General features: G+C 44.3%; 2 protein-coding genes across 5 annotated transcripts in view; one reads left to right on the top strand and one right to left on the bottom strand.

The window, feature by feature from the left end:
• Positions 1-12941, bottom strand: part of FGGY (FGGY carbohydrate kinase domain containing) — a 325709-nt gene that overhangs the window by 296600 nt on the left and 16168 nt on the right. For 2 of the 4 annotated variants that reach the window (XM_040609877.1, XM_040609876.1), the window contains exon 1: positions 1417-1509. The exons of the other annotated variants lie outside the window; for them this stretch is intronic. The gene's annotated coding sequence lies outside the window, so the exon portion shown is untranslated. Of the gene's footprint in view, positions 1-1416; positions 1510-12941 lie in introns of those variants that run through there. 4 annotated transcript variants of the gene reach the window in all.
• On the top strand, positions 1644-3628 carry JUN (Jun proto-oncogene, AP-1 transcription factor subunit). Its single transcript, XM_040609890.1, has one exon. It carries the CDS (start codon positions 2088-2090, stop codon positions 3030-3032), a length of 945 nt encoding a protein of 314 aa, XP_040465824.1. The 5' UTR covers positions 1644-2087; the 3' UTR covers positions 3033-3628.

Genomic DNA, 12941 nt, shown 5'->3' with positions numbered 1-12941 from the left:
CATAAAAAGCTGGACCATCCTACAACAGCAGGTAACAGCTTCGCGTTGCAGGCATATAGAGGGATACAGCAGTCCACCTTCAGCCCTTGTCCTACCCCGTATTGTCACCGCCTGGCCTTGAATAGCTGCTGCACTTTATTCTAGAGGTAGCTGCCTGTCAGCATCAATATGCACACCTCCCAGAGAAGGGGGTGTGTAGGGCTCAGTGAGGAGGGGGAAGGTAAGAATAACGACCCCCAGCAGTAGGGCACAGCTTTTCACTAGGGCTGTGCCGTGCCGATGCACGCCACGCTCAGCACGACATTACAGCAAACCACAGGTCACCCATCTGTTGCTCCGAGGTGAACATGCCAGCACAGACTTTTCTCCTCGAACAGGATCCTTCAACTCCAGCTTTTATTTTCCCTCCCCACTAACCCGTACTTCCACAGTAATACTAGGGCACTCTTTCTAAAATTAGGCCGCCGCTGTCCCCTCCCCTTGGAGGACGAGTTTAGAGAAGCCCATCTGGAACCAGACTTTTTCCTGTCAGGGTTCATTTCCCCGGCTCTGTTCTCCTGGAATGTTTTTGAGACCGAGAATTGCCATCTCCGAGCTAATGGCACAGCCGTGCCCCCGCGGACACCCCCACCGCGGCCGGGCGGTACCGGACGAGACACCTATCACCCAACCCCAGCTGTCCCGTTGGGAAGGGGGGGGGGGCACAGGGCCGTCCTCTGCCCCACAGCAGCGCGGCTCAGCGCCCTCCGCCCGGCCAGCGGCGTTGGCGGAGCTCTAGGAGCCCGGGCCGCCCTTCCCGGCCGGCGGGGCTCCCCTGAGAGCCGCCGGGCGCGTCTAGAAGGCAGGCGAGGGCGAAGCCTCAGCCGCCGCCAGCCCCAGGCACGCCCGGCCGGCGGGGCGGGGAAGCGCTGGGCCCCCTCAGCGGGGAGCACCGCGGGCGCGTAGGCGGGGGCCGCCCCGCGGCGGTTGGTGCCCGCCCCGGCCCCGCCGCGGCCAGAGCACCACCCCCGGCCCTGCCTGGAAGCCGCACGGGCGGCGGGACGGCGGCGAGGAGGGGAAATCACGTGAGGCCTCCCCCGAAGCGCCACCTGAAGGGCCGTACCACCGGCGGCGGGAGTGGGGGGGGGGAGCTGGTGGGGAACACACACAAGCAAACCAACAGGCCGAAACCTGTCGGCTCCAGTCCGCCGCAGGGAACGGCCGACAAACAAATAAACAAACGGCGGCGAAAGCAGGCAGGGAGCGGCAGCGGCGGGCGGGGGCCGAGCGGCGGGCGGCCCCTCCGGCGGGCGGTTGGTACGTGGCCGTTAAGGAGGCGCCGGCAGTGGCCAACCCCGCTCGCGCTCTGGACGCGGTAACCAGATATTCAAAAACAAGACGTCAGCCCACAATGCCCCGAGCCGCCGCCAGCATTACCTCATCCCACAAGGCCCCGCGCCGGCGCTAAGAAGCTTCTAGGGGCGGGGTGGCCATGGCGACCGGCTGATATGCACCGGGCCGGGCCAGCGGCCCGCCTCCCCCGGGAGAGGCGGCGGCAGCCAATGGGGAGCCCGCGGGGTGACATCATGGGCTATTTTTAGCGGGCTCCCGGTCGCTGATAAGTGAAGGGCTCCACGCCGGGAGCGGGCTCAGAGCGCGGGGCGGGCAGGCAGGCAGGCGGCAGCGCGACTTCGGCCGCCGGGGGGAGGCGAGCGGAGCAGGCACTGCACGGCCAGCACAGCAGCGGTAGCCGGGCAGGGCGCGCAGGAAGGCGGGGAAAAAAGTACTCGCGGCAACTTGTGCCGGCGGAGCAGCGCGGCGGCCCCGCGGCGGCGGCAGCAGCAGCAGCAGGAGGGCGGCGAGGCGCCCCACCGCAGCCCCGCGGGCCAGGCCAGGCGGGCTCTTAGCGCGGCGGCGCCAGGCACGGCGGGCCCGGCCCGCGCCGGGAGGACCCTCCTTGCCCCGGCGCAGTAAGGCTCTGCCTCCTCCTTCCCCTCCCCGCGCGGCCGGGAGGCTTGGGGCGGCCGAGCGCAGCGGGGCGCAAGCGGCGGCCGGGCAGCTTCTCCGCGCTGCCGCAGCTCCCGGCGCCACTCCGCGGACTCTGTTCTATGAGTGCAAAGATGGAGCCTACTTTCTACGAGGATGCTCTGAACGCCAGCTTCGTGCCGCCGGAGAGTGGCGGGTATGGATATAATAACGCCAAAGTGCTGAAGCAGAACATGACGCTGAACCTGTCCGACCCATCCAGCAACCTGAAGCCGCACCTGAGGAACAAGAACGCCGACATCCTCACCTCCCCCGACGTGGGGCTCCTGAAACTGGCCTCGCCTGAACTGGAGCGGCTCATCATCCAGTCCAGCAACGGGTTAATCACCACCACGCCGACCCCGACGCAGTTCCTCTGCCCCAAAAACGTTACCGACGAGCAAGAGGGGTTCGCGGAAGGCTTTGTGAGAGCCTTGGCGGAACTGCACAACCAGAACACCATGCCCAGCGTGACCTCCGCCGCTCAACCTGTGAACAGCGGCATGGCACCTGTGTCCTCCATGGCCGGCAACAGTAGCTTCAATACAAATTTGCACAGTGAGCCCCCGGTGTACGCTAATCTCAGCAACTTCAACCCCAACGCGCTCAACTCCGCACCTAACTACAACACAAACAACATGGGCTACGCACCTCAGCATCACATAAACCCCCAGATGCCGGTGCAGCATCCCAGGCTTCAGGCTTTGAAAGAAGAGCCTCAGACTGTACCTGAAATGCCAGGGGAAACTCCTCCCCTGTCCCCTATTGACATGGAGTCGCAGGAGAGAATCAAAGCCGAGAGAAAACGCATGAGAAACAGAATCGCAGCATCCAAATGCCGGAAAAGGAAGTTGGAAAGGATTGCCAGGTTGGAAGAAAAAGTGAAAACTTTGAAAGCCCAGAACTCAGAGCTGGCATCCACTGCCAACATGCTCAGAGAACAGGTTGCACAGCTTAAGCAGAAGGTCATGAACCATGTCAACAGCGGGTGCCAGCTAATGCTAACACAACAGTTGCAAACGTTTTGAAGAGACTGTCTTAAATGAGAACTGTGATATCGTGGTATAACTAAAACAGAAAACCAAAAGTGGTAGATGCATAAAGCTAATGGGAAAAGCTGAAAGGCTGAGTCCTGCCTGTGCTCTGCAAAGCGCATGTGTGGAAAGACTGGCAAGCCTTCAGCTTGAGTTAGTGAAGCGGCCGGCACCACTCCGAGAAGTGCTGTTCCTGCTCAGATCAGATGTCAGATCTTCGTTTAACATTGACCAAGACCTGCATGGACCTAACATTCGATGATCATTCAGTATTAAAGGTTAAACTGCAATAGAAACTGTAGATTGCTTTATGTAGTATTCCTTAAGAAAAAAAAAGTGGGAGGGAGGTTTGTGGGAGGCTGATAAACAAAAAAGAACTATTCTGCCTGCCTTCAAGTAAATTGTGTATGTACATATCTTTTTTATTTTATTTTATGAAAGTTGATTAATGTCAATAAACTACTTCATGACTTTGTAAGTTATTTTTATGTTGTTTATTTGGGCACTGCCCAGTATTGTTTGTAAATAAGAGGCTTTTTTTTTAGCACTCTGAGTTTACCATTTGTAATAAAGTATAATTTTTTAATGTTTCTGTTTCTGGAAAAATTCTAGATGGTTCTATTATATTTAAGAAAAATAAAATCATTAAAATGCATTTCCCCCTCACACTTTTTTTTTTTTGCTAGTGCCCTTTGTGGTGAACTCTGAAGTGTAGGGATTATGTTAAACTTACTCTGTAATGATAGGCATGTCCTGAGGAATGTGTGAGGAGAGGGAGAAGCTAGATCCTGATCGCTCAACTAATACAATTTTTGGAGTTGTCCTGAAGTTGTAGTTCCCGGTCATAACCTGACTAGCTTGCTTGCCATATTCTAGCGGCCCAGTTTAATCGGCTAACTTCAAGCAAGTTGTGGAGGGGTAGAAAACCAGTGTATGAAATAGCTCTATAACTGGAGCAACTGGCTACTTGATCTGATGTGCTTTTTATTAAAGCCCTCAAGAAGGTAAGGCAAGCAGTTGTACTTCAAAAACAAACAAACAAAAAAACCCCACCCCACCCCCAATAAAATAGGCTGTATGCTTCAAAAATAGAAACATTCACCTTTATTCCTATGTTCCTTCCCAGAAAGGAGGTGATCCTTGTTTTTAATACTTATGACAATGCTGCTGTCAACAGTAAAATAATTTTATAACCCTCTCCCTACCTTTAAATCACTTCTCTTTTGGGTGTTATTGTGGGTTCTAAACTTTTTAGCAATAGAAAAGCTGGGAAAACTGAAAAGTGGGAAATGAAAAGAGCAACTTGCTGAAAAACAGCAGCTCCTGTTGCTTGTTTCAGCAACTTGCTGAAAATAGCAACTTCTCTGGCGCTTCCCATGTATTTTTTTTTTTAATAAGATAATCTTGATTTTTAGTACAAAGGCAATACAAATACATACCTTAGAAACATGCTACTTAACTCAGGGCAGTGGGGGAGAAACAATTCTACCATGATTTTCAGTACTGTACCTAATTAATTTAGTTCAATAAGCATGTATTTGAAGGGAGACCAGATGTTTTCCTGCTTGCCATTTAGAGCCAAACAGCTAAGAGAAGATAGATACTATAAAAGACAGCCAGAAAACATTAGAAATTCATTATTAGTGAATACTAACTTTTCAGAGCAGGCAGTCTTAAAAATTTCTTTTTTTCCTTAAAATAGGAATAAGCATAATTTTAATTGAAGTGACAGTCTTGTTTAAGGTCAAGTCACAAAATGACTAGATAATTGGATAGATACACTGTTACCAAGATCCTATCCTGAAACTTGCAACTAATGTGGGTCAGTTCCTTACAGGAAGCATGGAAGTATTTCTCCTCTAAATTCCCTCCCCTTATATACATTTTATCACACGAGGGGTCGTTCTAACATTTAAAACGTAATCCCCTTCCACATCATAATCCAAGTGTCAAGGTAGGCACTGTTTAGGTGGTGTTTGCTGCTGTCAGAGGAATACAATTGTAACAACACCAACCAAACAAAGGGTTACTAGGAGGATACTGTAGTTTGCCAAGAGTACATTTTGCTGATGTCAGCAACCCGGAAGGTAAGTTGATTTTGACCATATGTAGGAATAGACAGCAGAGGGATAATACACAGCACTGCTGGGTGTGGTTTTACAGGGATTTAGCAAGTGCCAACTAGCAAAATAAGCAGGGCAAGGAGATTAATTACCTGCAAAGGTGCATGTTTAACTCTCAACAGTGCTGGGTTATGGAATAGATGTTACTAGCAAGCATTTTGCTTAATCACCTAATTACGTAAAAAATAAATACATTATATAAAATACTATGTTAATTAAATACAGCTGAATGACAGTCTGCTCCACCCTATCCTAATACGCACACACAGACATTTAGCGTTGCAGTTATGTGTTTTCTCTCTCAAGTTCGACATTCTGTAGTTCAGGCTAAAAAGTCACTGAGGAATAGCACTACTTGTTAAGCGGGCATCATCTGGTGGGTTGGTTTCTGTGACACAAGTTACTTGACTTGGTCCAGTTCAGGAGGTACTCGTGTCCAGTCAGAGAATTTACTGTCAAGCAAGGTGGGTTTTAGTGCCAGTTACGAAGTTTCACAAGGAGAGGAGAAGCAATTTAGGTGAACCCTTTCTTTGGTCTCACGTCTCGTTTGATGATCAGGCCTAAGACAGGGCAAAGTAAGTTTATATTCCTGCTACCTCCATCTGTTTTGTAAACAGTGTGGTGGGCTGTGAGCCTGTTGCTATCTGGTTCACTTCAGCATAGGTGAAAATTCAGCAATCTGAGTATGTTACCAGATCGCTCAGTGATCAATACGCGCAACTGTAATGAAAAATGTGAGTGCATTTGTATGTGGTGAAATGCAAAGTTTTAACACTTACTTAACTGCCAAGATTAAAATTGCCTAATGGACTATGTGCCTTACTTCTATAAGGAATAGTCAGTTCTCTCCGAGATACAGAGAAACTCTCTTTTTGTTGCCCCAGCTGTACTCACAAGGGAATATTTTGCAAATAACAGCATTGTGAACATGTATTTTGTTTGGCTGTGAGTGTTGTCAACGGATTCAGGAAGTGAAGTCAGAAAAAGGCAGGGTTTCAAACAGGGCAGGCTACACAAATGCCTAGGCAAAGAGCCTCTAATCAGAACAACATGTTTGGGACACACAAATATTAATTAGAATTTGGGTCTGTATTAAAACCAACAAAACCCTCACACTTTACCCCGTGAACAGAAGTAAGCTACAAGGGGGGTTTGACTATGATTGGATTTAAAATTATACATTGAGTAAAGTACTGGTCATTACAGAAATAACAGTAGTAATCTAACTTATTTTATGGTGGGGAAGAGTTACATACCAGCAAGTTTCAATCTCAGAACACAGTAGCAGTTTAGAGTCCTGATCCTTCAATTGCCTACATATCTGTAGGTCCAAAAAACACTAACCTCAAAACACGGCACTTCAAATACCAGCCTAAGGCAGCACATAACCATTTAACAATGAAGTCTAGTGACCAAGGGACATCTTAGCTATCCTTCCATTATATAGAAAGATGTGACCAAATACAGATAATATCTCTCCAAACCTATGTGAAAAGTGACCAACAGTTTTGTCTCACGAAGCCTGAGAAATGCACTACAATAATTACTTTCTGAAAAAGTAAATAGGACTTCCAATGAAGTACATTACTGCATACACATTAGTGATCTTATCCCCACAATGCTGCAGGAAGCAAAGAATCTAACTTACAGGTACCTAGGTTACTGTACAGGAGGCTTACATCTTGTACATAGTATCACACAGCACGTATGGCCACTGCATGATGGGGTGTGGAGCCTGAACCAGTGGCAAAATTGGAAGTTACAGAGCTGGATCAGCATGGTGTTTTGCCCGAGTGAATAACCCTGACCAAGGCTCTGGGGTTATTAATGAGGCAGCATTACTGAATAGAGTGCGGAGGCAGATGGACCAGCTCAGGCTGGAACAAGCTTGGGCATCAGTGGAGTACACCATGGAGTGCGGTGTACTGTGTCCATGAGAAGCACAAAAGCAGAACTTAAAAAAAAGAAAGAACACTTATCTTTAATATCAAGCCTAGCACCTTCTCTGTTCTCCATCTCTTCCTCCCTACACCTACGCCCAAATCTTAGGTATAACAGCATAGAGTTACCCACATCAAGAAATGCAAACCAGTTCAGGCAAAGTTTGCTGTGTAGAAAAAAAAGTTGCAAACATCATAAGTGAACATAAAATATTGCCAACAGGCAGATGGACAGCAAGCAAATAATATTTTAAAGTAACATATACACAAACCCATTATGAAACAGAATAGACTTTAGCAAAATCTAGCATTAGCTTAGGGACAGGGGAAGGAAGGTAGTACTAGCTTTACAACTAAAGAAAAGGAAAATTCAAAACTTAGGTGGTTTGCTTTCTTGAGAAGGTAATTCTTCCAGAGAAGCGCTTGTTCTTTAGAATTACATGTACTGCCAGCACCAGTGTCTGCACCCAAGGACTGGTGGCAATCGTAATTCTACACATATACATCATTGTTGACATGAACATTATAATACAGCCTCTGAACAGAGAATGGTGCTTCTTACAAAGAAAACTTGTAGAATCATCATATAATTTACCGTGAAAGCCTCTGACTACTTAAACAGTTTTAGAGTGGTTTTGCACAGCAGGGCCCTCTTTTCCAATTTTGCACATTATTCTTTGCAGTACATTTTTGTTAAGGAACAATAGAACTACAAAAATAAAATTAAATGTTCATCATGGTCCCTTCTGTCCTTAAATATTCTGAAATACTACAAACACAGTTACAATGGGGAAGAAAGGCTTTTTTAAAGTTAATTAAAATATTAAAAACACTGCTAATTTTATTAGTTATGGAGTAACAACAGACACTAGGGGAAAACAAAACAAAAGCCTAATTCAGAAAAATGAGTAAAGTGAGTAACCTATTTTTGAAATCTTACACAGAACTCGATAGGTTATGACTGATCTGATTAATCCAAATCTCCATAAAATACCTAGAAACTAACTCTGTAAACAAAAGTGGAGGAAGAACTAACACTTGTTTTCCTCAGTCTCACAATTATTTTGTGGTTTTATATTCTCCAAGCAATCTTTAGGTTGATTCCTTAAACAAAAGGACCAGTAACTTGCTAGAAATTCCCCTGGACTGTGAACTTTGTTCCTTACTCTCTTCTAAATTAAAACCAATTCCCGTGAAACCTGGCAGTATAATAACAGCAAAGATGTGGGAAACAGGACACAATTCCAGCAGATGGAGCTCAAAAGCAAACAGTCCTGGAACAAGCTGCACGAATGCCTTTTTCACTATTAGCTCAGTGTAGTAACCAGAAAAGTTTTCAGATGAAACCTGCTATCACACCAACATACTAAAAAAAAATACCTTCAGAATTCAGGGAAGCTGTTAAAATTAATCACTGCAACGAGTAGGGAGATCCTGCATCATTTTAATCATAGAATAACCACTGTTATTTCAGGGGACTCTAAGGGTTCAAAACCGTCCATCCATGGCTGTTTTTCTGAATTCTCACCCACGATGATGAATTAGTGGGCATGACTTTTAGATGACTGCTGTTATCGTGCCTTTTATGTCTCAGAACACAAGTTGTGAACACACACACACACAACGGAAGTATAATCCAGTGAACGCTGTTATTCAAAAGCACAAAGCCATTCACATAGCACTCATATTGAAAAGAGATAACTTAAGTTTTGAATCTCCACTGAATGGATTACTGGTAGGTTTAAAAGCACGGCCTAGCACTACCAAAATTGGAGCCTACCTTTTTCAAGTGATGCAATTCTCAAATTTGCTGACCTCTATGTGACTGCAAATCAAAGTGCCATGGCACCTATAAAAAGTTCATTTTTCATTTGTGTCCAAAAGTAGTTTTAGAACTTTTAATGGTAGTAAAAATTTTGAGTGGCTGCACCTACCTTGCAAGTTCTGGTTGCTTATTTTCACCTTGAGAAATGGAACACAAGAAGGTCCTTTTTAAATGATACTTTAAAGATACAGCTCAGGATTTATTCAGTTTAACTTCTGGCACCTAAGTTATCTAGGTTAGGAGGCACCACAAGTTCTCTTTATGGGTAACAGAAAAGCACAGGCCTCTTCAGAGAGTGATTTGGGTAAACTAAATTGCTAATTGGAAATGCCTGTACGTCAGCAGTCTACTTTTTTTAATTTAGGAGCCTCTAGTCAGATAGGATGAAACCTATAGGGTTTGATGATTATCTGATTAGAGTCAGGAGGGACTTCCTTCTACTAAACAGAAAAGTTCTGCAAACATCTACCACGTGTTAGTGATGAACAAATTTCCGTATGCAAAGTTTTACTCTACTACATCATATACATAATGTACACTCTTTTTTCCCTGTATGAATACTAAGGTATCCCCAAACATTAACTGTTCAAAACTCCTTACAAGAAGCCGTTAAAAACAAGACTTACTATGAACCCTCTAGTGGTGTCTTAGGGCCACAATCAAGATGTGATCTTTATCATGCTGAATAATCACCAAGTGTCTGACCCAGTTACCTGAAGAGGAGAAAAAGAACCCAAATTCTCAAAGCAAAATCCATTTCTAGTTTTCTTATTTAGTTCTGCTATTATAAAGGTTGTCCGTTCTCCCTGCTTCCTGATAAAGTACTTCTAAATATATATATATTCTAATTAGTTAACAAAGTGCTTTTATATGCAAAATTACATTAAAACTATGTAAAGCTATACAGCAAGTACAGCTGACTTCAGGACTGACAGTAGAAGAGTTCACAGTTAGTCTACAGGAAGGTTGCTGACCAAACCTAACTCTTGAAAAGTTAACAGCAAAGCTTCCTTCTTTAAATGATGGAATGTAAGCAGAATTTAGTGGTCTTTGCCCAGGTTTCCTCTCCTTGAAGCAGAGGTTTCTAACCTGTATCTTTCTAGGGCAGTGCTGCAGGGAACAGCACATCTTTCCCTAATTTCCCACTACATCAGTTTTCAGGGCTGTGACCTGTGAAAAGGCAGGCTGCTTTTCTCTATGCAGATTTATTTGTGCTTTTAATACATCAGCTTGGTTAGAGACGTCTGAATTTTTTTTCCCACTTCTGCACCCCCAAAACCACCTAAGCTTAGTATATTTAGGGAAGTGCCCCTGACTAAGCTTCACAAGTACTGACAGCTTTTGCTTCTGTGTAATTTTGTGAAAGTAACAATATAGTTGACCAATTCGATTCTTTCTCAAAATGTTGATTGACAGTTACCGAAAGGTAGGACAAGTCCTAAAGATGCTGGATATACCAGCTTTGGAAAACAGGCAACTGATAAATATTGGAAAGAAAACACGTTTAAAAATCATATATCTTCTTACATTGGGAAACAGGGATGTCAGAATTTCCAGAGCAGAAAGAAAGAGAGAAAATGAGCAACAGCAAAACATTTTGTCCTGAGAGTTTTTTTTCTTATCACAAATTTGCTTACCCTCTGACTAAACATTTATTTTCATAAGAAAGTTACATAGCTCTAGCTCTTTAAAACTGATGGTTCCAAACTGGTACACAAGTATACACCATGTTACTTTTCTGATGTAACCTGGGGCCTTGCTGCACGACTCTGGGTAGCTTTAGCCGTGGTGTTTAAAGAAGCTACCAATAAAGCAGTTTAGGTTTATATGCCAGTTTGTAGGCTGCAGTAGCTAAACAGCTGGCTACTACTCCTACAAGAGCTGCTGCTGCCAGGCGAGCACTGACAGATCTGCCTCCTGGCCTTAGGGAGCTCAGCTTTGATGTGTGTCAGCATTTTCTTCACACCGGTGCCAGCCTGAGCAACCAGCTTTTCCCTCCTCCTTTGCCTCTTCTTTTCCACTCCCTTATTTGTACTGGTAGTGCTTTTTGGAATATTGCAGGATACTTATTTTAATCTGTATTTCTCCCCTTATTCTGTTAACCATGAAGGTCTACAAACACCTGAAATGATGGGGGGCAACAGGGGAACATAAATATAGGTACAAGCAGTAGGGATGTGGCATCTTCTGAAAGAAATGCTCACAGCAATCTTCAAATTACCACAGATTGAGTCATAGCTCTTAAATTCATTCTTCCCAATTTATATTACGCTACAAAAATGCCCAGGCAGATTTTGCACCAGTTTTACCAACCTAATTTGAATTCACACTTTTGGTTAAACAAGCTTAACTTCCCATATGGACAAAACTATAAAACGTGGTTTGACTTTCACAGTGAACATTTTTCATGCACCCATTAACTTGAACAAGAACTGTGGGTCCTTAGTGTACCTGCTTTATGAAACTGTTTTTGTTAGATGACTAACTTTATGCATATATATATTTAAAACGTTTTAAAAGGGCAGTGAGGTTATTATTCAAAGTCTTATAAATGGAATTTCTTGCACATGTTCCTGATATCAGCTTCCATGTCTGTTTTGAATTTACTTACAAAATACACTACCACACCCAAAATTAGTTTCATGCTATTTCCTTGCCCCCCTCTGTTCACTGTTATCATTCTTATGTGCAGAAATTGCTTCTCTGTTTTTCACTGGACAGGAAATGCCAGACTGGCAATATGAGGAAGGCTTGGGTTTTAACTTAATGTTAATTGTTGTTGCTTCCATGGTTATATGTCTATGGGTTGAATGTGGCATCTTGATTAACGAAATGCTCTCACAGTTAGTATCTGTAATACCTATTTGCTACTAGCAAAGCCAGTTACATTTCCAATCAAACTCTGAGGGTAACAATGGCAAACTATGGTGACAAAAGCAAGAAAGTAATGAGCTCAGTGAATGAAAGACCTTACAAAGTTACTCTCTGTTAGAAACAGCTCCATTCCCAAATGTGTTGCAAATAGGAACACCAGCAGCTCAGCTGAAGAATAGTGCCATGTTATTTTCTGTAGCCTTTCTAATGGTACTTTCTCCTGAAATTCAGGTCTAAGCATTTTCACACTTCCACAGACCAATCTAAGAAGGAAAAGCTAACATTATCGCCTTTGGGAATACGGCCCATCATAGCACTGAAGTGCAGGCCCATCAATCTGTGAAAGCAGGCTACTAACAATCTCACTCTTTCCTGCCTCTTTAGAGAGCGTCTGACTTCTATGGTGGCAGTAGTGATCTAAGGGCATTAAGAAGAAATAAGACTCCTTGCCTAGCAAGACCTAGCAATTAACATACAAAAATAAAACCAGATTCCTCAGTGTTTCTGGGATTCAGCTGATACCACATCAGATAATAGCACAACAAGTAATGACTTAAGAGTTCAAATTCCACCTACAGCTTTACACAAGGAGCTACTTCACAGTCCCACACACGAGCTTCCATAACTGCTGGTCGTGTGAAGCACAAGGGAGATCTATAGTGTAGGAGAGAAGTACTGACCTTAATTCTCCATTTTCCAGGCAGCCCAGGTCTTGGCTTAAAAAACAAAACCAAAAAGCCCCACATCAAAGAACTATGCCTTGGCCTAAATCCTCCCTCTGGTTTGGATTTCAGAATAATACTGACTTCACGGAGATCTACACTCAGATTTAAATGATTCTATGACTCCATGAGTCTATGAGTTAAAAAAGAGAAGTTTTATAAGCATAGGTTGAAAACAAACAGAAACTCCCCATGTAGTCAGAAAAAATTATCACTTTTGCTTATACAAGCAAAAATGATTATTTATAATGATGGAGCTCCAAAAATACATGAAAGGCTCTTAAAATTCATGAGAAGAGTCAGAATAAAAGTACAGTTTTCAAATACTGACAATTTTTTATGGCTTTCTATTTCTTTTCTTGTCATCCATCAGCATTTGCATAATCTAAAGCCTCTCACCTGTGATCAATGATATATTA

This window comes from Falco naumanni, chromosome 11 (genome assembly GCF_017639655.2).
Source record: "Falco naumanni isolate bFalNau1 chromosome 11, bFalNau1.pat, whole genome shotgun sequence".
Classification (NCBI taxonomy): domain Eukaryota; kingdom Metazoa; phylum Chordata; class Aves; order Falconiformes; family Falconidae; genus Falco; species Falco naumanni.
The sequence above is the reverse complement of the archived record's forward strand: the minus strand, read 5'-3'. Positions and strand labels throughout refer to the sequence as shown.

Bases quoted from the DNA above. Each gene is read 5' to 3' on its own strand.
- JUN (XM_040609890.1), top strand. From the start codon at position 2,088: ATGAGTGCAAAGATGGAGCCTACTTTCTACGAGGATGCTCTGAACGCC.